This window comes from Lissotriton vulgaris, chromosome 4_1 (genome assembly GCF_964263255.1).
Source record: "Lissotriton vulgaris chromosome 4_1, aLisVul1.2, whole genome shotgun sequence".
NCBI classification, from domain to species: Eukaryota; Metazoa; Chordata; class Amphibia; order Caudata; family Salamandridae; genus Lissotriton; species Lissotriton vulgaris.
In genome coordinates, this window is record NC_141691.1 from 238,663,320 (window position 1) to 238,689,755 (window position 26,436).

Below are 26,436 nucleotides of genomic sequence, written 5' to 3' on the forward strand. Positions count from 1 at the left end.
ACTGAGTGCCATCAGGGTGGCAATTGCGGACCTCAAGGGGACATTAGATCCTAAAATCGACGCTGTAACGCTCGAACTACCCTCCTGCGAGCGGATTTAAGGAAAATGTCTGTAAAGGTTGCGCCCACTGAAACTCAAGTAACGCAACTGGGAATTAGTACAGAGTCTGGAAGAGAGGGTTCAGGCCCTCATGAAACAGCAAAAACGTATGGGGGCTAAGTTGGAGGACCAGGAAGGGAGTGCACGACTAAATAACATCCGCGTGGTGGGAATGCCGAAGGGAATGGAGGGGCCGAGCGTGGACCTCTTCCTCAAGAACCTGATCCTGAAACACCTCAAGCCCAAACGTCTCTCCGTCCATTTCACTGTTGAACAGGCACACAGAGCTCCCATCCCTAAGTCCAAGCCAGGAGCTTTGCCGCGCACGATTATCGCTCGGATTCTTAACTACCATGATAGGGACGCCATCTTGCAAACAGCACGTCAACGTGGTGACCTGTTCCACAAAAATGCAGTGATCAGATTTTTTTTATGAATTTCACCCTCAACGTGCAGCGTCCGAGGTGTGCTTTTGATGCTGTCAAAAAGGAGCTGAGGGCCAAGGAACTTAAGTGTTCCATGATGTTCCCAGCTAAATTGAGTGTGGAAGCTGATGGGAAGGCGTAGTTCTTCGGAGCCCCGGAGTGCGCCATGGACTGGCTGGAAGCATGGTGCACTGTTGGTTCCAATTTGCAAACAGGAAAATGGCGAGAGAGAAGCAGGACGGCAGGAGAGGAATTCGACTGATGGGCGCACTGGAGTTGGGACGCATGGAGGGTCTGGAATTCGTGGAAGTCGCCCCAGGATGACCCACGGACTGTAAAGTTGGGGTCACATGAGGGTGAACACTGAACGGGTCGGTTGGAATGTATGAGCTAAGGACTGCACGGCAGGAATGGCCTTATATTGTCATACATTGCTATTGTGGTCACTATAGGACAGAACTATTTTTTGCTAATGGAATGTGGTCGGGACCTGGGGTAGGAGCCTCGAGCTCTGCACCAACCAACCCCACTGTTGATGGTTTTGTTTGGGGTGACAGGCACTCTGCGAGTTGGGGTGGTGGGAGTTGTAGCAATTGCCAGCAGGGTAGTAGGGAGGGTGGTGCGGACAGGGGGCGGCTGTTAGGCGTTGTAAAGGTTTTTTGTTGTAAAGTCAGCTACTTTGTGATGTGTGAGTATGTTCATGGGTTGTTGCAATTCGAGAGCGTCATGATGAGACAATTAAGACATGGATGGTATCGCAGGAGCGGGTAGTCAGGCAGGGAACAGCTCGGGCACCTTCCAGAGGGCTATGGGTGGGCACTCGGGGTATTACCAGCCTAAGTTTTATATCCTGGAATGTAAACGGACTGGGGAACCGTATCAAGTGTTAAATTGTGCTTCACTATTTGCATCGTCACTCCCCGAGTATTGTGTTGCTTCAGGAGACGCATCTCAAGGGTCAGAGGTATCAAGCACTGGATAGATATGGCTATAGATTGGTAGCATACACGGGTTATACATCAGGATTCCGTGGGGTGGGAGTCTTGGTTAAGGCTAAGGTCCCGCTAGTAGTTGATAAAGTGTGGCACAAAACACTGGCTCTTGTTGGGAGGGACGGGCTCTTAATCTAGTTTCCTGTTTTATCCTGCCAATGGTGCGTTCTGAGGCGTTCACAGCACTGGGAGCTTTCTTGCGGGAGCTTCCTCCGGGGGTGTTGGTGCTGGGAGGGGATATGAACTCTACGATGGACTGCGGGCAAGACAGACACTGTGGCAGTGAGAGTTAGGGGGTTGGAGCCACTTCCTGCATTTACTGAAGCGTTTGGGCTGAACGATCTCTGGAGGTTACTCAACCCGGGTGTCAAGCAATGTACCTTTTATTCTGCTGCCCATGCCAGTTATTCACAATTAGATCTTATAGTGACACACCGAGGAGTTGAGGGGTGGTTCATTAATGCTAGAATCGGACCCCGGGGTATATCCGATCACTCTCCGGTGGACAGAACGATGAGAGGCCTGACCTGCCAATATACGTTGCCACCCCACTTGAATGCCAGGTTCTTTCAGAATTAAGAGATCGCCCAGAAGGTCAAGGAAAGAGCGCAATTTTACTTTCAGGAGTATGTAGGGTCAGTGAAGCAGGCGGGTATCGTTTAAGCCGGTAATTAGGGGTCACATCCAAGCATGCATTGGGATAGAAAACAAGGAAAAGAGATTGCGCTGGGACGCGTTGGAGATGGCAGTACTTGAGTTGGAAGCACTCTATTTGGAGAGTGGGAGGAAAGATAGGGAGCTGGCGCACCAAATCGATCTTCGGAGGAGTGAATTACAGGATCTGGCTACTAACGCAGCCAGGTCAGCTGCCTTGGCTACACAAAAAAATAGTATATGACCTGTGGGATAAGGCTAATAAAATGATTGCATAGCTAGAAAAACACGATAGAGAGAAGAACTGGGTGGCGTAAATAAAGGACAGGGACAGGAGCACAACTCTGCGGGAGAGGACATAGCACAAGTATTCACTTACTACTGTGAGGAGCTTTATGACCCGACCCTGGTTAGGACGGCCCAAGACTGTTGTGAACTTCTTGTGGCAATGCGCCTTCCAGTACTAGCGGAGAAGGACAGGGATTCTATAGATAGGGAGATAACAGAGGAGGAAATAGTGGGCGTCATAAGGGATCTGCAGGTGGGAAAGGCACTGGGGCCCTACGGACTACCAGTTGAACTTTTCAAATGTACAGCCAACACAGTAGTCCCACACCTTCTAACCATGTTCAACGAGGCGAGCGTTCGTGGTTCGCTACCGATTGACCAGCGAGAAAAGTTGTGATCCCCAAGGTCGGTAATCCCGCGGATCAGTGTGGCTCGTATCGCCCGATCTCTCTGTTAAATTTAGAAGTGAAAATTCTGGCTAAAGTTTTGGTGAATAGACTTCTGGTGCCCATTCTTACTCTGATACACCCGGATCAGTCAGGCTTTATGCCCCACCGAAGTATCAGACTCAATTTGTGACAACTGTATGGGGTAATGCATCTGGTAAGGTCCAATCTGGGGGTGTTGGCGGACCTGTTGTCACTTGACGCCGGCACGGCGTTGAATAGTATTGAATGGAACTATCTGTTTGAAGTCCTGGGGAGGTTCGGCTTCGGGCCCTGGTTCCTCACCTGGATCAAGCTGCTCAATACGCAGCCCATGACCATGGTCCGGTAAATGGCTCGGTGTCTCGCTCATTTACTCTGCGAAAGGACACAAGGCAGGGATGCCCCATCTCACCGATCTTGTTTGCACTGGCGCTTGAGCCCTTGGCAGTATGGGTCAGAGAGGATCCGGTAATCTCGGGTATCTATGGGGGCGACCAGTGGGAGGAAAGGATATCGTTGTACGCTGATGATGTCCTCTTGTAAGCAACAAGACCACGGTTTCCAATTAACCGATTGCTCCAGATCTTCAAGCTTTTTGAGGGTTACTCCGGGTATCAGATCAATTGGGATACGTCTCTCCTCTATATGCTCTCAGATGGGCATACAGATCAAAAAATCTGACCGCGTTTTTGGCAAGGAATCTAAGGCCACAGTTGAATCGTCTGAAGAATGACGTCGCACACTGGAGGAAGCTGCTAATTTCCCTGATGGGAAGGGCAGTTATCTTCAAGATGATGTCGCTGCCACGGATACTCTATGTTCTACAAAATACCTCCTGCCAAATACCAGACACTTTCTTTAAGGAGGTAGACAGTGAGTTAACAAAGTTGCTGTGAGATGGGGGGGGGGGGGGTTTGCACGGATAGCATTGGAAAACTGCAGAAAGGGGTGTACAAGGGGGTTTTGGCTGTCCCAGACATCCAAAAGTACTATTGGGTGTCACAACTTATGGGTATTAAGAACTGGGTCTTTGCAGATAAACGATCCGACATATAGGGTCAACCACTGGGCAATGGGGACAGACGGATACATGCGGGCAATATATGGTCAGGAGAGACAGGATGGTATACCCCTGCATACTCAAGTAGTACGGACGGCATGGACTAAGGCTACTAGATTTCTGGGCTCGGCTGAAGGAGCAGACTCCTTTGTGGAGCTGTGACATGCTCCAGGAGGTGGGTCGATTGCAGGGCTTCTCGAAATGGAAGCGAATAGATATTTTACGCTTGGGGGATGTGAGGCGGAGACAGGCAGTGTTATCATTCTGAGAGCTGCAGGCAGAATTTCAGTTCGCAACCACAGAACACTATAAATATTTGCAGTTGAAGCATGCGCTGGGCAGACATTTTAAGGATGGATACCAGATCCCCGGATATAGTCCTTTAGAAGACCGATTGTTGCTAGACCCAATTCCGGAGAAGGCACTGTCCTGTACATACAAGAAAATTATAAACAACTCCCCAGATTTACTATCCAAGGTGCGAGAGGCGTGGGAGTCAGATGTGGGACTATTAGAGTATGATGGCTGGGTGGAGGTATTGCAGAGTCCTAGAGAGGTGGTGATCCCCGCGCAATTTAGATTAGTCCAACTGCGGATTCCTCATAGGTCCTACTACACCAGCACACTTATGTTTAAATTAGTGCGCATCTTAGCTGAGGAGTGTCAGAGGGGTGTACCCAGAAGGAAACAGATATACTGGACGAAGGTGGTCCGGATTATTTCAGAGGTGTTAGAACAGGAAGTCCCCCTGGACGCCAGATGGCATATATTGTGTGTAACTGGGCAACTGAATCGGCCCAAATATCAAAGATTTGGCGACAGGCAGCGGCGATAATTGCTGAGAGAAATATTTTGGGGGCATGGGCGCGATTCAACCGCCTAAGATCTCACAGTGGAAAAAGGACATGGACTGGTGCTGTGTGGCAGAAAAGACCATGTACAAAAGCAGGAAACGCCCAGGGAAATGGGCAAAAATCTGGCAGCGTTGGGAGGACTACAAGGGTTTCAGGGGGGGGGGGGGTATGATCTAGTTAGGTGGGGAGGGCCCAGGAGCTGGTGTGAATTGAACTGTTGAACACCAAGGAACCACTTTCCCTATATATTAGAATGTGTATGCCAAAGAATGCAACCCAATGTAAGACTATGATCATGTTTGGCAAGCTGACTATTGTTTAATAAAGAGGTTTTAAAAAATATATAGATGTCACAATTGTGTTGTTAGACCTGGCACCTTGGTGTGGGTCTCCCTTCCATTTTCGCTGTTGCCTCGTGTTTTTGCTGTCCAGTGTCACAGTGCAAGTGGCTCCCTATTGTAAATTGATGTATGGATTATTGATTCCATGATTGGCTGGTTTGGTTTACCTGTCAGCCCCTGGTACCGTGCACCAGGAGTGCCCAGGGCTGGTAATCCAAATGCTGCTAGTGGGCTTGCAGCACTGGTTGTGCCACCCACAGAAGCAGCCTGTAAAAGTTTGTCTGAGGCCTACCATTGCAGAGCCTGTGTGCAGTCTGGTACTGCCATGCTGACTGGGCAAGTGCACCCACTTGCCAGTCCCTAAACCTTCCCTCTTCCTCATATCAGACACCCCTATGGTAGGCCCAAAGGCAGGGTACATTGTAAGTGTAAAGTAGGACATGCCCTGGTGTGTGTGGCATGTCATAATAGTGAATTTCAGCCATTTTCGTGTTTCACTATTGTAAGGCTATCTGTTCTCCATAGGCCAGAATGGGCAGTTAGATTATTACATCTAACTGACTCGGAACATGGTAGAAATTTGAGTTTAGTGTGCCTGAACTCAGGAGGATAAAATACATCCTTTAGTGAAGTTGGTCTTAACATTGTGTTTGAAAATACCTCTTTTAGAAAGTAGGTATTTTCTTGTCTAACTATCCAAGCCTGCCTCTGCTAGGTTGTGTATTCCTTGTCTGGAGTTTGAGTGACAGGGCTGGGGGGGATTCCAGGAGACAGGGTGAGTCAGCCCAGTGGTGAATAGAGAGATCTGCATCTAGATGGGAGGGAGGAGTTGGACCTGGGACCTGAATAGGGCTGCGCCTTCCCTCCACAATGCTGGCTCCACCTCCTGTGGTGTCTGATGTCTCTGCCTTGCACTGTGAAAGAAGAGAAGGAGTCATGTCAACAGAGTGCTCAAGGACTGACCAGAACTATTTTAGACTAGGCAAAGGCCCCTCTGCCCTCAGAAGACAAAGGATTTTGGGGTATAAGTATTGGGACCCTGATCCCAGGAATTTAGATCACTTTTGGACAACAAGAAGAAACCTTTGCTGAGGAGTAAAACCAGAGAGACTGGGGAGAGACTATCCCTAAGCTGAAGTGCTGCTTGGGGGATTGGCCTGCAGTGGTTGCCTGATTGCCAAAGAAAGGAGAGAGGAACTTTGTGTACTTTTCATCAACTTTTAAGGATCTCCAAGGGCTTGGAACAGAGCTTGCCTCCTGCTGAAGTCTCGGGAACAACAGACTTCACCCACCAGCTCCCCAAGAGTTTTCTTGAAGTGCCTGCAGTTGTGCCGCAAGGAGCTGGATAGCGCGACTCAAGAACAGGAAGCGTATCGCCGAACTGCTGCTGCCGCTTCACAACACGAAGCGCCTCGCACCGCCGGAGAAGAGGATCGACGTCGCAGCAGACGCCGTGCATCACCGGGAAGCATGTTGCAGGAGAAGAGGATCGAAATTGCATCAGACGCCGCTGCATCTCAGAGAAGCGTGTTGCAGGGCCTGTTGCGGCTCATCGCCAAAGAGGATAGACGTCGCAGCAGACTCCGCCGCATCACCGGGAAGTGTGTCGCAGGGACTGTCGTGGCATCGTTGTGGAAGCAACTCACATCGCCAGGGAAGCGTGTCGCATTAAGGAGAAAACACCATCTTCATTGCTTTGCACCAGATCTTCAACGCATCACCGTCCTTGCATGTAAGGGACTACCGCATCACCTTCCCTGCAATGCTTTCCTTGCCCTGAATGTCGCATCTTAAGGTACATTGACTCAGTGTCGCATTTTAAGATCTAAGAAGAACTAAGCTAATTCTACCAGCTTAAGTACAGTATTGTGGATTTTTGTTGTTTGTGGTCTTGTGAGAAGTCTATATAAAGAATACTTTTTTTGTATATTAAACCTGTGTGGTGTCAATTTGTAGTGTTGTCATTTGATTACTGTATGTGTTCACAAATGCTTTACACACTGCCTATGAGATAAGCCTGTCTGCTCGTGCCAAGCTACCAAGGGGGTGAGCAGGGGTTATTTTAGGAGTGTACTCCCTTACCCTGACTAGAGGCAAGGTACCTACCTGTGTCAACTAGAGACCCCTAAATCTAACAGTTCATTTTGTAATTGTAATCTTGCGATTTTTCTATATTTTAGGATTGAGGCCGGAAAACCGTAACATTCTAGGTATTCACTCCCATTTTCACATCTTTTGGGACCTTAGAAGCACATGTAAATATATGCCTATGAAAGTTTGTATTGAGTCTGTCAGCCGACAAGCCCATGGTATGCTGTAGGTTCACGGGTTCTTGTTCACCAGCCGGTGGGAAAATCTACGGATCTGGGACGCCTTGGCGATAGCTCAAGTATATCTGGAAGAACGACCGTCTCCTTCGAATCTTCGCTATGAATGCCATTCATAGCAAAGACTCGCACCAGAAGAACAGAGGAAACATACACCTAACACTAAGGCTGTCCAACCTAATTTCAATCCTGATGAAGACCCGCCCCAGATGCACATAGTCAGCACATCACTACTAGGGTCGAAACGTCGACACACACTGCTATATATCTAACTGCGCAAAGTCTGATAGGAACTAAAGAAATCATTTATTGCCGAAAGACTATTGTGATTGCAGTTGATAAGCTTGAAAAATTTCAGTTTTTATGTATACATGTTGTGTAACCTGTAATTGTCTATCACAAACCACGATCTACACTACTTGTTGTTTTTATTGTATATGTCTTCTTGTATATTGGACAGCAGACCTAATGCTTTATTTAGTCAAAACCTATGAGAAAGTTGAATACTAAAGATTTACTTTTTCATCACTCGGGTCAGTGTTCATTTATTTGTCTTACTACGTATGTACCTCTCCCGGGACATATGATTGCAATTTAAGTATTAAGTACCATGTTAAATTGAACTGTTCCTCCCGACAGAACCATTATTGTTTGTTTCATTACCCGACCAGGTTTTGAGGGTTATAGGGTCATCCCCATTATACTTAATGGTAATTTTATCCAGGACATTCTTTTTCACCAGCCGGCACTCCTAGTCAAATTATGAAGTTGCCTTATTTGTTGTACTATTTTCTTTGCCAGACATGCTCTACAATGGTTATTTCTTAAAATTAGAGAATAGTATCGTAGATACCCATAGCATTTAAGTAACTAATGGCAGACCAAAGAAATAGAATGGTAATTAAACTTATTTTTATGATAGTGGAGAAAAAACACCATATTAAAATGACTGTTCATTGAAATATACATGTAGTGGGCTAGTTTCATCCATTTACTAGGCTATTTAGACTGTACAGTTCACCCATTCTGATTAGGTTGGGTTTACCTTAGATCTTTATCTTTAGGTGATAAGAGTGTGGGCCAATTGATACAAGGTAAATCACATTTGCTATACTATCTAGTTCCCGTTGTCTGCTCCCTACACTAGAAAATTAACTGTGGCATAAGGTATTGAAATCCATTTCTCAGCTCCTTTCCATTATGAAATGTGATTTTGTTAGAAACAACGATAAGTCTTACTAGTGAAGCAATATACAGATAGTAAGAACAGTAAAGAAACGATAATGTGATCATCTCAAGTGTTGAACTAGTGTTTGCTGAATAATAGTGTACAATGACACAACTCTGCCAGAGAAACTAATGATATTGCTTTACGCTGCTATTCATTAATCTAGGATCACTTAAGAAGAGTTCAGCAGGATGCGCATCTTAATTTTGCCAATTAAAATACGAGACTGCAAAGAACACGTGGTTCAGGTTTTCCTAGAGCAGAACTTGAAAACTGGTTTAACCGCATCGCTGCTGCGGTGATTTTTGCGCTGTTGCCAATTTGCTGGTGTCATGACGAGCTCAGCTCGTCATCAGCACACGACACCCGTGGGTGATGACGAGCTGAGCTCGTCATCCGCATCGAAAGGGTTAAGTTAAACCGCATGATCGCTGTACAAAGATGATATTTGAAAAGTATAAGTTGTAAGACACACTTTGAGAGAAGAGTAACTCAAGACACTATTAGAACTCTCCTCCACTAATTCAGGAAAGAGAACAGTTCTGAGTCAGGGCATGTTGAACCATGTTCCCAGTGAAGCCAGAAACCAATGTCTGAATTAATAGCATTTTTTAAACCGTAGGTAGACTCATGAATAAGAGCACAAGTGCATATTTTTGGCATCACAAGTAGGCCTGGGCTAAATTGTAGGTACGCCATTAAAATGTAGCGTAATGTCTGGCATTTTCCGTTACACCTGTTGGACGAAATACGTGAAATTATACCATTACAACACATTTCATAATTTTCTGTCCATTCGGGGAAAATTCCTATCGCAGGATCACATAGGTGGTGTGAATGAATAGAACCTGAGCCATTGCTGTTTCAATCTTGTGCAATTTTTGGCTGGTTTATGGTTAGCATAATATTCCAGAAATGTTTAATTTAAAAAAAGAAATGGTGAATTTCTCACACTACTGATCATACGACAATTTCACTCTTAACAAAATAGATTTCTATTCGTATTTTTGAGCCCCTGGCCCCAATTTCCGGCCCCAATTTCCGGACCCTTTTTCCTGTCAAGTTGCCTTCCTTTCCTAGCTTTGCTCTTAGATGGTAGCAATTAAAGGTATGCAGTTCCTAAGAGGAAAGGTATCTGGTAGGAAACATAGGAACTAAAAGAAGGGAGATGATTCCTTTTGGAACACCCCCTACTTCTCTCCTGTGGGCTGATCACTTACTAGTTCCCCTGGTATGGGAAACCACAGTCTCCTCTTTTGCGCAGAGCGCTGCTCCACTGCTGGAAAGGAAATGGTCCAATCTCTCTGTCAGTCAGTGGTCCACATTGTTAACTACCACTACCCACATTACTGACCCAGACCCTGAAAAGGCTAACAGCAATTTTAATCTCTGGATACATACGTCTCTAGACTCACTACTCCCAAAGAAACTCTCCTATAAGAAATCGAAACAAACATAGGCACTATGGTTTTCCCCCAAACTAGGAACTCAAACAAACTTCTAGGAAACTTGAAGGAGCTGGGGACAGAACCTAGAAGTTGAAAGGAAAAATGTTTATAGAGAGGCAATTGGAAATTACAAGGCCGAAATCAAAACCGCGCAATCCTTATTTTATGAGGACAGGATTAGTGCGGCCGCGAATTCACCTAAGGAGATAATCTGGATTGCCGAATCCCTCATTATTACACAGCAAAAACTCCCCAACCCAGAAGATGCACAAGCTAGCTGTAACAATCAGGCGGAATACTTCCACCAAAAAAATTCAACTAATACCTCAATCCTTTGTGCCATGCCAGAATGAGTCTGTAACCTTTCGCACTGCGAGTTCCCATCCTGATCCACAGTGCTCTCTAGCAGAGTTTCCTCTGCTAGATGAGGGTTTGTTGAACATCTAATCTCAAGGGTTACATCGGGCTCGCCCACGGGCCCCGCTTCTCCGCATTATATCACTCTAGTTACTGATATAATCCGTCCAGTAATCCTGAATGCTCCTAATGCCTCCATCACTTTGGAAAAGGTGCCACCGGCATGGAAATGTGCCCAGGTCAGAGCCCTGCTGAAAACAACTAACCTGGACACCTCCAACATGGCCAATTATCCCCCCATCTCCCTCCTTCCCTGGCTGAGCAAGCTGATTGAGAGACACATTAATTCCACCCTAGTTTACTACCTAGAGTCCAACAACTTGCTCCATGACTCCCAGACAGGATTCCGTCCCAAGCTCGGGACAGAGACGGCTCTCTTGGCAGTGACAGAAGAAGCACGGAGACTTCTGGATCAAGGTGGCACAGCAGCAATTATTTAGCTGGACCTCAGTGCCGCCATCAACACTGTGGATCACAACATCCTGCTCTTGCGACTAAAACACCTGGGTGTGACAGGCCTGGCTATCACCTGGCTTCAGTCCTTTCTAAAAGACCGATTTTTCCAGGTCTCTGAGGGTGCTGCCACCTCAAACCGATAGCCTCCTAGCTGTGGGGTTCCTCGGGAATCATCCCGGAGCCCCACGCTTTTTAACACCTATGTGGCGCCGTTGGCTGAGAGAGTGCTTCCATTCGGCATACAAATCATCACCTACGCAGATGACACCCAATTGGTGGTGGCGCTAAACCACCCTGAGGGGTCATCGTGCACTCTGGGTACCTGCCTAGAAGCGGGAGCCGAATGGATGGCACTATCTCACCTTAAGCTAAATGGGGACAAGACAGAACTAATATTTCTGGGCAAGTCTCCCTCACCCACCCTGGCTTTTTCGTGGCCGGCCTGTCTTGGCACTATGCCAGCCCCAAAGCACCACATCAAGAGCTTAGAAATATGGCTTGACAGTACCCTTTGTTTTAATCACCAAGCCACCAAACTCTCTGCTACCTGCTTTGGCCTGATGAGGATGTTGAGGAAAATCCTCCCTCTACTCCCCTTTCAGGCGCGAAGGATTATGGTGCAAGCCCTCATCCTGTTCATCCTAGACTACGGGAACGCCTTGTATCCGGGCGCCCTGTTAGCCTCCATCAAAAAACTGCAAGTGACCCAGAACTGTGCGGCACGCTTACTCCTTGAGATCCCTCGGAGACAATCAGCGACTCCTTCACTGAAGAAACTTCACTGGTTGCCAATTAAATCCAGAATACGATTTAAGGCCATGTGCCTGGCCCATAGAGCCATTTGGAAAACTGGTCCTGCCATTATCCACCCTCTGTTTACCCCCTACCAACTCTCTAGAAGCTTGCGTTCCAGCGCAGCCTTACTCGCCACTACGAGGAAAGTACGGAGATCCAGACGGGGTGGACGTTCCTTTTCTTGTAATGCCTCCATCTTCTGGAACTCCCTGCCCCCTACTCTTCGTAGGGAATCCAATCTACAGATCTTTCGTAGAGTTATTAGAACTTATCTTTTCACTACCATCCATTAACATGCTATATCCTCTGTTTGTCCGGTCCTAGCGCCACGAGGCCTCAGGGTAGAAGTGCGCTATATAAAACCAATTTTATTCATTCAACTAGGGCCCTCACACACCCAGATGAGTATCAGGCTTCATCATCAGGCTTGCTCCTCGTCAGGCTGGCGTTGCAATGCCCGTCGGGCACCTTCAAGGGTGCTCTTTATCGAGATCATTTGTTCTAATGCTGTCTGTGAAATGCAGGTGTAGTTCCCTGGGTGTTGATTGGAGGATATGTAGATGTAAGTGAATAGTGATTTAAAAATAGCCTAAGCAATTTTCTAAGGCGGCTTTTATTCTACGAGTTTTATTGTTCAACTAAAACTGTGGTGGCCACCTGTGGAGACCATGATCCCTGGTTGCAAAAGAGTTAAAAACATCTACATGTTTTTTGCCGTCGTAGAGTCAGTAAAGATCAATGGACAGTTCGTCAGGTCCGAGTGAACCTAATCTACAAAGTGTTTGGGACTAAATGGTAAACTATACGGAATTCAAACACTAAGCACCCAAAGATGATGTACCTTTTAGAATAGATGCCAAAAACGCTGACCCAATATGGGTAATCTGTATGCCTCCTTGAGTGAGCGATGGAGACACGCTATACTTTAGCATGACAGTCTTGGGGACAATGTACCGGCGACCTACCCCATCTCGAGCGTCTCAAAAACTGACTGTTGCTATTAGATGCTCATTGCAGCAAACAGCCTGATGGCCATGGGTAAAATGTGAATATTGTTTCCTCAGTTCAAGTTTCATATCGTGATTTGTATCCCTGTGTCCTGTATATGGTAGTTTTTTCCGATTGTGAGAAAAACCCAGTCTAGTGTAATCTAGTGATAATATGGATAGGATTTCAGTTGCACACCTTTCTTTACCCCGTTGTTCGACTTCTCTATGCTTCTTTGTTCAATAAGATATATACTGTGTTCGATTTAAAACACACACATCACTAAATTCTCCTTTTCATAACTGCTTATTTTTTCTGGCAGGATTTCACAGAGGCCAGCCTTACATTACAGACGAGAAGGTTAAACGCTTTATCCGGTGGACTAAAACACAGACCGAAGCAGAGCTGCTGGAGAAAAGCTCCATAGGAGGATATTGCCACTTTCCACTGGCTCCTGATACTTTTTCACTGTATCGTAAAGACAGCAAAGGTGTGCTGTTAACGCTAATTCTGTCTTTGTATTTACCCTAAATGTTTACTTCATGAAATGCAACATTGCTAGTGACTCCGTTAACTCCTCAAGATTATAATCTTTAATCTGTTGGTATAACCTTTTTATGCTAAACGAACCTTCCGTTTTGTTTGTTTTCCAAATATTTTTAATGGATATATTGTCATTATGTTGTCATACTTTTTTAATGGCAAGTCATGTTGTACTAAAATTTGAATTTTTGAAACCATGTCAAAATGCAGAACTGGATATACAGCAATTTTAGGAAATACAAATCTAGCAAGCGTCTGGCTTTATATACATACTTGACAGATTGAGAGCTAAGAACCACCAACTGAGTAAATACTGATGCATTTTCAAATGGCTTTGATTAATCGAATACAGCCCCACGTATCTAGATCTATTTTTCCATCTATTATAGCATCATCAAAGCCTGACTTTGATGTTGATGTTCCATCATTCGTGCTTATTGTTTAGTTTGTGCTTTTGGAAAAATAGGTTAATTTCCCACAGCTGTAAACGTCCTGTTCAGGCCTCCCATTGCAGAGAAGTCATCAACAGGTTCCTGTGCAGTATCCTTGCTGAGCCTGTAATCTAAAACTTTTGGGGCTTAGTTGATGCCGTTGGCAGTATCTCTGTTTCTTGAGTGTTGAAGAGGGCAACATGTAATTCAGTTTAACTAATGTACTTCCCTCCCCCCCTCACCCCCTCCACTGAATATCTTAACCGCATCCGTGCGGCGCGAATTCCCCGCCCATGCTGACTCCGCCTTGCGCGGGCGGAGTCATGACGGAACGGTTCCGTCATCAGCACAGCTCAGCCGATGCTGATGACGGAACCGTTCTGTCATGAGCATCGAAGGGGTTAACCTGCAATTTTCTGTTTATTTCCCCTTAGTTTAATCCGAATCGTGGGCTATATTTTTGGTCCTTTCACAACTGTGTTGTATCATATGCATAATTTTCCCTTGTCCGGCTTGTGGTATAGATGAGCGGATTTCAGTGTGACTCACTGCCTAAGTTTTAACCCCTTGGCCGCGGCGGTAATTTCGCCACGGCGCTGGGGGGAGGGGGTCCGCGCGGCGCCGCCATGCTCGTGACGGAACCACACCCTCACGAGCCACGGGCGCGCTGTGCTTGTGGCGGAGTGGTTCCGTCCCGGCCCCGCCCCACCGGCTCAATAGAACGCCCGCGCAGACCCGGAATTCCTGCAGCGTGGGCAGTGACTGAACCACTCCATCACCAGCACAGCGCATCCGTGGCTCGTGACGGAGTGGTTCCGTCACGAGCACGGAAGAGGTTAAAGCACTTACACAAAAGGGCAACTCGGATGTATTTGCCAGAAAAGAAGGTCCTGGGGAAAATCCAAAGATTTTGGAGTAGACGCCTCACCCACTTAATATTGGCATGCTTCATCATCTGCACCTATTCACAGCCTGGTATGGTACAACCATGGCAGGTTCAACCAAAAATATAGTAATTCTTATATAAACCATGGCTGGATTTGTGATAGGGATCCAGACAATAAGAGATAAAAATGTCTTGTGGCATACCACAGGAAATTTCCTTTAATAGGTGGGTACCCTAGACATGAATAAAAACAGAGAGTGGGGTTATTATTAAGTATCAATGTCTCAATTACCCTTTAATATCGAACGTGTTTTGGTCTGCCTTTAAAGCCCGTCTAAGCAGTTATGACATGCATATGTATGAGGCCTACATCTCTCCTCTTGAGTAAGGATACTTTACTTCAGAAAACCTAAAACTATAATGGACGCACCAAAAGTTAATAGGTACAGGACTCTGAATGGCACTACCAGTAATATTATATTCAAAATGGGAAAAAACGTTGGTGGGGGGGTGGGCGCATCAATAGCAGCCACCTACAGGCAAAAAGCCCCATTTCTATATCAGACTGGTATTAAAAGAAACGGTCTTTATTTATGTATAGTTTTGTTGCTGTAATATACACAATAAGCTATAAAGTGAGGCACGTCAAACAACTGCAGAACGACACACGTGCATACACCAACAGCAATTTACAAAACATGCCGAAACGCACACACTTTTTACACTATATTCGGGTGGCACAGGGGTCATGCAGACCTGGCAGGATTGCACCCTTCTGTAGTCACACACTTCATTGGTAGGGGCATAACTTAGTTTGTTACATTGCCTTATGTTTGGTAACGGCACACTGGGGCTAGTATCTGTTAAATATGGCTATCTTGTCATGCAAGGTCTTGTAGGAAATCAGGAAGTCCTGGGAGGCTGAACGCTTTTACTATGCTTTCATGAAATGCACTCCAAATGTGGATATTGTGATTCGCATGGGCTCACATATACTGGAGAAGCACTTGTTAGTTATATACCATTCCATGTTTGCAAACGCTAGTAAGCCAAATGTTGGATTCGCTCCATAATACTTAACAATCATCTAAGAAGTCATTGAGCTGGCTCCCCAAAGCGTGCCCTCTAGTCAAGATGCCAGTCTGTATGGGGATTGAGCCACCCCCTCCCCCACCCCCAAGAGACCCCTTCCACCAAAATGCCACAGAGTAATAATTGGTGCAGGGAGCGGAGGTGCCACATACCAAATGTATTGGGCATGCATGACTTGTGGCTCAAATCACAGTCACAATGTCTCAGACTGATAATAGGTGCAGGGCTCATGCCCTCAAATCACTTACTTCGTTAAGTTCGATGTATGTCGTTAAAATCGACAGCTTCCCGCAACAGATTGCTGATGAACAATTAGAGTTTGTGCCGACTGCTCTGATGAAGGGGAAGAAAGCAGGTGATTGGGTCGGTTCGCAGCGCTATCAAATGACGCGTCACGGGGACGCCACCGCGGGCTTCATGTGAAATTACATTTCAATGGCATACGATGTAACTGGAAGGACAGGACTTGTGTTAAGGACAAAAAGATGTAAATGTGCAATAGCCAGTCACTGCCCTGAGCAACTCTGAGCCCATGATCCAAACTAAGCACATTAACTGACTCATCGACAATATGTACTACGCAAATAATTTTAAAAGTTTGATAACCAATTTTTATGCATTTTAAATTGTGAGTTTTAATTAACTGTGCAATAAATTTACCTTACCAGTGACTTGTGTTAAGGACGCAGTATGGGGCAACAAGAAACATTTCTTGGGACAGGCCTGCAAAAATGCAATGTTAAGTCTGGATTTACAATGTAGGCCCATTCAATCTGAATGTCCTGTGGTTAAAACCAAATTGAGTGTGAGATATGTGTTAAAACAGTATGGACCTTGTAAAAAACTCAGCAAAATGGAAAAATAACGCATAAAAAGAAATAACATATAACAATGGGGTCTTGACTTTCCTCAAGATTATTACACTATTATGAGGGTATTTTCTTACAGAACTGAGCACATGTCAAGTGGAGAAATACTGCCCTATTTATGTTTTCCACTAACTGGTGGAGGGTGAGAGAGATGTTTTTGAGGAATTCACAGACTTCGCTTTGTTTTCCCTCCCGCTGTGATTGAGAAATCGCGTCATTTAGACCAGTTGTAGCATTGTAGATCCATCGTTGTACGTAAGTAAACACCTTTTTTTTTTTTTGCATGCATGTGATGGTAGTTTGCTAATTATAAACCACGGTAAATCATCCTCAATGTCCCATGGACCAATAATGGTGCATCAGTTTGGGAACTGTTTTCGTGCCCCTGGAGTTGCTTCTGTGCTCATTGATTCTGGTGCGAATCTTTCTGGTGCTCATGCCTATGTATTTAAGGCCACAGGGGCAGATGAGGACATAGACCATGCTGGTTGTGTCACAGTTAGTGTTGTCGTCTCAGGGCTTAAGGTGTTCGTTGAGCCAGGTCTAGTTCTTATACTGGTTTGGGTAAAGGAAAAATGTTGCAATTGCCGCATGGGTAATGGCCTATCACAGGGGTCAAGTTCCGCAGTGACCGAATAGTAGGTATGTTTTGCTGCCAGTGGGCTTGTGTCTGGTATGTACTAACATTTCTCCAGAGCGTTTCCCCGTTTGAAGAAGAGAATTGTTTTTTGAAGATTTATGGGACCCGAAGTCCCAATCTTCCAATGTTTGGAGCCCCTTTTCCTCATCTGATCAGAATGTGTCTCATATGTAGCGACACAAATGAGACATTCATTCTTTAGTTTTTCGAATGATTGCAACATGGATTGCCTCAGATTATTGCGAGCCTTCTTTTTTATTTTTTCGAACAGATTGACTGGTAGCTCTTAGCCTTTAGTTTTTTGGTTGGAAAGTCAGCAAGTAGATAATAATCATTTTTGGCAGTGCAGTTTTGCTCATTCTTAGAAACTGCCCTACTGCTAGAATGTCCTTGAGTGACTTTGGGTGGAAGCTGTTGTCTCTTAGCAAGTTATTACAGTCTTTAAATTTGTAGTATACCTCAGTTGTGAGATTTTCATGTGCCCAGATTTTTAGATCCAGGAATGTGATTGTTTTTCTGTTTATCGTAATGGTAAATCAAAGAAAATGATCCTGAGAGTGTGACTGTTATGCAAATTTGAGAACATGTGATTTATTGCCTCGCCATATAATCAGGATATTGTCAATATTTATTGGGAATGTATGAATTGGTGTTGTAAATATGCTTAGATTCGAAATCATGAACATAGAGACACGCTATGTTTGGGGAGAATGTGCTGCCAATCGATGTCCTGCGTGTCTGCTAGAAGTATTGAACCTCTGATTATGAATAAATCCTGGTAAGGGCCATGTGTGTGCAGTCTAGTATGAAATTAATAGGTGTTTGGAATTCCATTGTATTTCTTTCAGTAATGTTTCAAGTACCTTGCGGGTGGCTTCCTGCGGGATGCTCGTATACAAGGCCTCTGCATCTAGTGTTAGAAGACAATCAGTAATGGAATCAAAGTCAATATTTTTGAGTATGTTAAGCTTGTCCTTCATTTTTTTGACATATGACAGCATCTGGGTTACCAATAGTCGCAGAAAATGCTGTGTTAAATTTGAGTGTGACTCCAAAAATGATCCAATGCCAGATAACAACATCAATACTTTATTCGGCCTTTGTCAGAAAAACAATATAACTCAAGATTACAGGGTGCCCAAGAATACACATAATAAAAATGCAGATGATACAAATTAAAAAGATACAAAAAAACTTTGCGCCCAATCATGCGCCACCCATATTACTTAATCACAGCACGATTTGAGCGTTACTGTGGCATTTAAAAAGCTAAGAACATGCCATACAGTGGTCCATGAAAGCATTGATAATAAGTTAAAAGCAGGACCCACTTGTTTAAAATATTCTTTTTTTTTTATTGGAATTAAATGAGTCTTTCTTGGCACCTAGTAATTGCTACAAAACATTAAAAAAAATGACACATGTCCTATGGAGACTTGCTGTTGCAGCCGCAGGGCAACATGGTCTCGCCTTTGTTACTCACTCGTGGATCAGCAAGAAGAAGATGGAATAGATCGAAGCTAAATCTAGTCAGTAAAAAATAGTCATACCAGCTATGAAGCCCTAGAAGATACTACAGTTTTTAAGATGATAAATCTACGTAAACTGGGCTTCCTTAGATCGCATTCTTCCCTTACTACCGCCACAGTCTAGAAAAGGACTCCTTGGCCCAAAGCAGGTCTTACCTTCTGATTATGTCCGGATTGCTAAAGAGAGCCACTCTTCCTAATCTCATAAATACTTTCAGTGATTATTTAAACCGGGAAATATGGTGAGCACGGTCCAGGGCCAGGCGATTCCTTAGGATTTCTTTGTGTAAAGCAGTCCTGTTACTTAACCATACTTTAAGCCAATAGGATAGGGGGCGAAAAGATAACAGGTCTGACAAATATGACATGCCCAATTCTTCATGTACAATAAGAGTAGTGGTTCCCTGAGGTATACACAAAAGCCGTTGTCATGTCCTTTAGGATAAACCGGTCATGTATGCACTTTAAAAAAAAATGTTTTTTTATTATAAACGTAGGGCATCATAAAATTACATACGGTTCATATTGTTCAATAATCTTTGGCACATTGAGCTGTAACAGCACTTACATCATTACTACCCGTGGCAGCACAAACGATCCCAGGAACAATTCAACAATTACATTCCTCCCCCTTCAATCTGACAACTGCTCAGTCTCCACGCCTGGTGGTTCTCTTGGTGGTTCGCAAATATACCCTCTGAATTTGTTCCAGTCTCCCCAGACTCTTCCCTATTTTTGAAGGCACCCCCGGTGTACATACACCGCCCTTTCCGCCACCATGGCTTCATCCATGTCTTTACACCATTCTTGCAGTGTAGGTGACTCTCCTGAACCCCACCTCCTCGCAATATTTCCTGCGCAGGATAACTCAGATCATTTGACTCCCACATATTTAGTAAGCATCTCTTTGGCTTTGGAATCAGTGACACCTCCACAGTTTGCGATACAGCCCTCATTACCTTGACCTAATAAGCCATAATCTTCGGGCACTCCCATATAGTATGATAAAAAGTACCCTCTTCCCCACAATCTCGCAGACAAAACTGGTGTGAAGCTGTCCCTATTTTGTAGAGGGTCATTCTAGTATAATATGTTCGGTGAAGTATTTTGAGTTGTATCAGCCTTAATCTTGACGGTATCCCAACCTCACGAGGGGACGATAGTGCCCCCTGCCAATCTGAGTCATCGAAGTCCCCCAAATCCTTGTACCATTTTTGCCTAAGTGTTACCATGGGGTCAGGTAAATTGTTAACCAACTTACGATAGGTGAGGGCGGTGGCCCTTTTTTGCATTTACTCTGTCGATAGATCTATCTTCCAGAGGAGTAGCTTCCAGGGTAAAACTGCCTTCAATGCATGTTTGATCTGTATGTATCTGAAAATTTCTGAGAATGCCAGCTCGTACTGGGCCCGTAAGTGTTCAAACGAGACCATTTCGCCCTTTTTCCAGAGATCACCTACCACCGATATGCCTATCGCATCCCATTTGCTAAATCCTTTACTGTTTCTGAGTCGCCCAAGCCGTTGCGAATCGCAGAGTGGTGTCATTTGCGTGATGACCCCCCCCCCCCGCCACCCCAGCTAGCCATGTGCCGCATACCATATGCTGTGTGTGCTGTTGGCCCTATCAATAGTTTGGATCTGCGTGTATTATAAAGCACTGACATTACCCCTTCATCTCCCAGTCCTTGCCTATCTGCCCGGAACGCCGGGTGTGTCTGGGGGTCATGTATCCAGCAATTCACCACTTTCAATTGAGCTGCCCAATAGTACAACTGTATATTTGGAAGGGCTATTCCGCCATCATACCAGCTCCTTACCATTTTATCTTGTGCAATGCGCGCTGGTTTATTTCCTCAAAATAGACCGGAGACTTCTGTTGCTATCGTTTTGAAGTAGCTCAGAAGTACTCTAAAATGAGTATTCTCCAAATCATATAAAAAGCGTGGGAACGCCATCATTTTAAACCGCGCTGCCTTTTCTAGCAGTGTCAGTGGTAAGTTGCGCCAGACCGCTGTCTCTTGCCGGAATCGCTCCATGGGGGGTGTTAGACCTGGCATCCTTGGCGTGGTTTCCCCCTATCTTTTTGCCTCTACCTCCTGTATTTTTGATGCTTTGCTGGTTTAGATACTTGGGACACTCTGCCACTGCTGATCAGTGACAGAGTGTAAGTGCTCCCTGTGTAAATTGTTATTGTGATTGGATATACATGATTGGCATATTTGTATCACCAAGAAGTCCCTAGTAAAGTGCACTGAGTGTGCCAGGGCTGGTGATGTCAAATGCTACTAGTGGGCCTGCAGCACTGATTGTGCCACCCACATGAGTATCCCTAAAATGGTGTCTCAGGCCTGCCACCGCAGTGCCTGTGTGCAGTCTGTGAACTGCCATGTCCTCCTGGTCAGTGTCCCCACTGACCTGGCCTAACCCTTCCCTTTCTGTGCACATTAGCCAGCCCTATGGAAGGCCCCAGGTACCCCCTTGGGCAGGGTACAGTGTATGTGAAAGGTAGAGCATGTACTTGTGCAGGTGACATGCTCTGGTAGTGAATTACAGCCATTTTCGTTTTTCACTACTGCAAGGCTATCTTTCTCCATAGGCTATCATGAGGGATGCTGGCTACAGTGGCTACCAGCATATCTTCCTATACGAGCAAGATAGGACATAAAAGTCTGGTATCCCTGAACACAGAATTTAATGACACATCTTTTAGGAAAGGTGGTTTTCAACTCCTGTGTGTGAGAATAGCACTTTTAGAAAGTTGCTGTTCTCTTGTCTGTCCTTTCTGTGTGCCTTGGCCTGTTTGTGAATTGACTGTCTGGTTTGAGAGTGACATGGGCTGAGGATTCCCCAGGAGGCTGGCTGAGTCAGCCCTAGGCTGAATGACTGCATTTGCAACTTGAGTGGTGGGAGGAGATAGCACCTGGGCCTGAATAGGGCTGTGCCTGCCTTCCACAATGCTGGCTCCACCTCCTGCTGGGTGGCTGACGATCCTGCCCCTCACTCTGAAAGGAAAGGAGAAGCCAGGAAAACAAAGTGCTCAAGGAACACCCAGAACTGGTTCAGACTGGGCTCAGAGCCCTCCTGCACAAAGGGAACAAAGACTTTTAGGGGTATAAGTACAGGACCCCTGACTACAGAAAATTAGATCCTCCTGGAATCACGAAGGAACCTCTGTCAAGGAGAAAGCTGAAACTGAAGAGGAAGACTGTCCTGCTGTTGCTCTGCTGGACTGACCTGCTGTTGCTTTGCCGGCAAGGAGAGAAAGGACTTTGCTGTGTGTTGTGTCCCCTTGCTTGTAGGAATCTCCAAGGGGCCTGAGAAGTGCTGGCTCCCTGTTCCGAAGTCCCAGGAACAAAAGGATTTCACCCCCAGCTTCCCTCCACTCTACTGAGAGAGTTCTGCCTTCCTGGAGTGCGTGGCCCATGTGTGGTGCCTCTGGAAGTTGTACCTGTGTTGGGGAGCTGGAAACCAAGCTTTTAAAGACTTTCTTCAAGTTTTGTCGCATCGCTCGCTTGCGGAGCGCATCCCCGACAGGGCGAGGAAATTCCCGCCGCTACGAAGGCAGAGATCGCCACAGCGCCTGTTGCCGCTGCCAGAGCCGTCGCATCCTTCTTTTGCGGGACGCACCAGTCCGGTGCGGGAAGATTACCATCGCTGCATGTTCGTCGTGTGATAACTTTGTTTGATTATGTTAATGTAAACCGGGAGCCATTATGTTTAATCTTGTTAGATGCAGAGAAGGCTTTCGACCGGGTCGCATGGTGCTTTTTGTGGGATGTCATGAGGCGCCGGGGTTTTGGGCGAGAGTTTATAACATCTTTGCAGACACTGTATTGTCAACCTGTAGCCCGCATTAGCACCATGGGACTCGTGTCGGAGGTGGTTCAAATACAAAGGGGTACCAGGCAAGGTTGCCCTTGTTCCCCCCTCTTATTTTCATTTTATGTCGAGCCGTTTTTAAGAATGTTGGCAGTTAGCACTAGGATACAACCTGTGGCGATACAACCTTATCAGTTTAAGGTCCTCAACTATGCGGACGATGTTGCAGTCATTACACCGTGTCCAATTACAGCGATGCAGGAGATTGAACATCTAGCCTCAAAATTTGGCCTGGTCTCTGGCTATAAGTTGAATGCTGCAAGACCCAGCTGTTATGTGCCAATATGCCGAAGTATTTTGACCCAAGGGTATGCCAGGAGGTTACCTATTTGGGGATTAAGTTAAGGGTCTCTACAACCGCCCTGGTCAAATCTAACTGGGAGGGTCTTCTTTCGGGGGTAAAGAAACAACTAGATCAGGCGGAATGTCTGCATCTCTCCCTAGTGGGGAGATGCAGTTTATTAAAAATTATGATACTCCGGAAAATACTTAATTTTTTTAGATGTGTTCCTCTAGAAATCCCTACGGCAAGCCTGACACAGCTCCAAACTATCTGTATGAGCTTTGTGGTCTGGTGGCAAGGTCCGTAGGGCTGTACGATACATGATTTTTCCAAGAATATTAGGTGGCTGGTCGGTACCAGACTTTGCGCTGTATTATTATGCTTGTATGTTACAAGGTATGAACTTTTTGTTAACAGGGGCTCCCCCTTGGATATTGCGGAATGTCCATCTATATATCAGATGCTTTTGGGGGTGAAAGCGAGAAATTGTTTGATTTTGTACCTCGAGTGGAGTTATTATAAGCGCATGAGATTTAAGACTTTGGCGGAAGCATATAAAGTTTGGCGGGTTGTAAGGAATATGTTTTGCTTTGGGAAAATTTCTTGGTATACTCCTTTGGTATCCTCAATTTTTGCCAGTGGATTTATGGGATCGGGTGGTTTATTAGTGGAGGGGGAAAGGTAGAAGGATGGTGGGGGATTTGTATAGCGAAGGTTGTCTGAAATCTTTTGAACAATTGAGGGAACAGTACCAGCTCCCTAGGGAGCATTTTGCTAAGTATTTACAAATTCGGAATCATTTGGTGAATAGTGGAGGCATTTTCCAAGCTAATTATTTGATAGAAGATATCATGAAAACTGCAAGGGTAGGTGTTACATGGTCATATGTTAAGTACGAAGGCTAATGATGTTGAACAACAAAATGCTAAATGGGGGACCAAATTAGGTAGGCATGATATACAGATTGAAATTTCTCTGAAAATGGCTAAAAATGTGTTCCTCTCGGCAAAGTTATCAGCGCAGCATTTCAAGTCACTTTTTAATTTGTTATACACCAGACAAGGTTTCAAACTAGTCGGGGGATGTAATTGGTAAATGTTTCTGCTGTGGATATCCATCTGCAGATGATCTTCATGTTTTCTTTGGCTGTTCATTGTTGGCACTGTTATTAACGCAGGTGGAGAAATGTTTATCAGACATTGTTGGGACCCCACTCCAATTAACAGCCACGCTGATTCTTTTAGGGGTAGAAATGGGATCAGCGGAGACCGGCATACCAAGACAACATGTTAATTTAATATTTTTAGCCACTGCTGTATATAGACTTAGCATTGCATACTTCTGGTTGCAGCAGGAACCGCCCTCTTTTGAAATGTGGAGGGCACGTTTTTTCACAGTATATAATCTGCAGTACAGTTTATATGCCCTGTAGGGTCATCGTAAGAGAAAGCTTGGTGAACAAATATGGGGGGTGTGAGGCGGTACTTAGAGCCTGAAATGTAAATCCCGCTCATGTTTATTTATCTATCCAAATTGCTCGTATTTCTTGTGTCTTTTTCCTTGGTTTTCAATGTTTCACTTTTTTCGCTCCACATTGTAATTGTAATTACCGAAAAAAAAATTCTGCCCAGTCAGGTCATGCAGCATGTTCTTTGTATTATGTAGGTCCTGTTATTCTTAATTTGGTCTGATGGTCCAAGATATTGATTGCGGATACTGATTTGAATGGCTGCAATTATACATTTTTTCATGTTTAAGTGATTCATTCCGATTGTCTCATGTATTATGCAAAAATAAATAAAAAAATAAAAAAAGAAGTTTGCAAGGGATTCTGTGTAACAGAACCTCGTGGGAGCCACTCAAGTCACCCCATCCTAGATTCCCCTGGGTGTCTAGTTTAAAAAAATATATAGGTTTGCTAGGTTTCCCTAGGTGCCGGCTGAGCTAGGGTTCAAAAACCACAACTAGGCACTTTGCCAAAAAAGGGTCTGTTATCACTGTACAAATGTGGAGTGTCCACTTTGCGTTTTTGGCTGTTTCCTGTCGCGGGCACTAGGCCAAGCCACACAAGTGAGGTACCATTTTGTATCGGGAGACTTGGGGAACACAGAATTGTAGCAACTGTTATTTCCTGTTGACTTTCGATGCATTTCTGCCTTCCAAATGTAGGACAATGTGTAAAAAGGTAGTCACTTTGAAAACGTTCCTATAATTCACATGCTAGTATGGGTACTCAAATTTTCGGAGATGTGCAAATAGCTACTGTTTATAAACTCTATATTTTGTTCCCATTTCGTAAATACACTGTTTTTATGTTCCCAAAAGAATTGCTATATACTTGGTGCACAATATAAAACCATTGCAAGACGCTGCTCAGTTATTGGCTCTGGGTTCCTCTGGTTCTTGGTGAACCTACAAGTCCTATATATCCCTACAACCAGAAGGGTCCAGCGGATGTAATGGTATATTGCTTTAAAAAATGTGTCGTACTTGGTAGAAGTTACAGGTGAAAACGTTGGCACAAATGGCTGTTTGTTTCTATAAAATAACCTTGAAGAATCTACACAAATGCCCCCTTGCTGAATTCAGAATTTAGTCTAATTTTCTGAAATGTATAGCTTTCCAGGATCCATTTTGCTTTCATGCTCATTTCTACCATTAACAGGAAGGAGGTTGAAAGCAAAAAAAAAAAATAGGCTATGTCCTAGTAAAATTACTAAAACTGTGTAAAAAAAATAAATAATTGGTTTTCTGACAAAAGTCTGTCAGTCCCTGAAAGCTGTGAAAATGGTGATTTCCGCACCACAAACCCTTTGTTGACACCATTTGCAGGGAAAAAACAGACGCTTTCTTCTGCAGCACTTATTTCCCATAAAAAACATTTACCTGTATTTTTGCTTATTTCTGGGTCCCCTCCACGGAAATCAATAAACCCTGGGTACCTTTAAAATCCCCATGATGTTGGAAGAAAAGGATGCAAATTTGGCGTAGAGACCTTATGTGGTAAAAAAGTTACAGGGGCCTAAGCCCGAACTACCCCAATTAGCCCCAAAAAAAGGCTTTGCACGGGGGGGCGGGAGTCCTAGCAGCGCAGGGGTTAAGAATCAGGCCCTCATAGGAGGTGGCCTAGATACATCACAGGAATTGGGTATGCACATCAGTTCACAGTTGCATGTGCAGATATGTTTTCTTCGCCCATTTTCTTTGCCCATCCAATAATACTGTACCTTTCAAGAGAATACTTTTTTTTAACTCTGTGTTTTATGAGTTAATGTATTTTACAGATGAAATCGTTTTTTCAACTTTTGGTGAACTGAAAAAGGAAATAGAAGAGCTGCAGTACAGGGAACACAGACGCATTGCTGTACAAGGGATAATTGCTGCAATACAGTGTATCAGTGATGACAGTATAGCAAAAGGAGTCTCTGGACCAGAACCAGTTGAGGTACGGAGCTTGAACAGAATACTGAGGTTATTAATTAA

At 44.9% G+C, this 26,436-nt stretch overlaps 1 protein-coding gene across 3 annotated transcripts in view; it reads left to right on the forward strand.

Annotated features, from left to right (window-relative positions):
- RADX (RPA1 related single stranded DNA binding protein, X-linked) overlaps window positions 1–26,436 on the forward strand; it is a 228,033-nt gene that overhangs the window by 75,205 nt on the left and 126,392 nt on the right. For all 3 annotated transcript variants that reach the window (XM_086918577.1, XM_086918578.1, XM_086918576.1), the window contains 2 exons: window positions 13,122–13,289; window positions 26,238–26,398. In XM_086918577.1, the coding sequence (XP_086774703.1) occupies window positions 13,122–13,289; window positions 26,238–26,398 (329 nt within the window). The remainder of the gene's footprint in view (window positions 1–13,121; window positions 13,290–26,237; window positions 26,399–26,436) is intronic.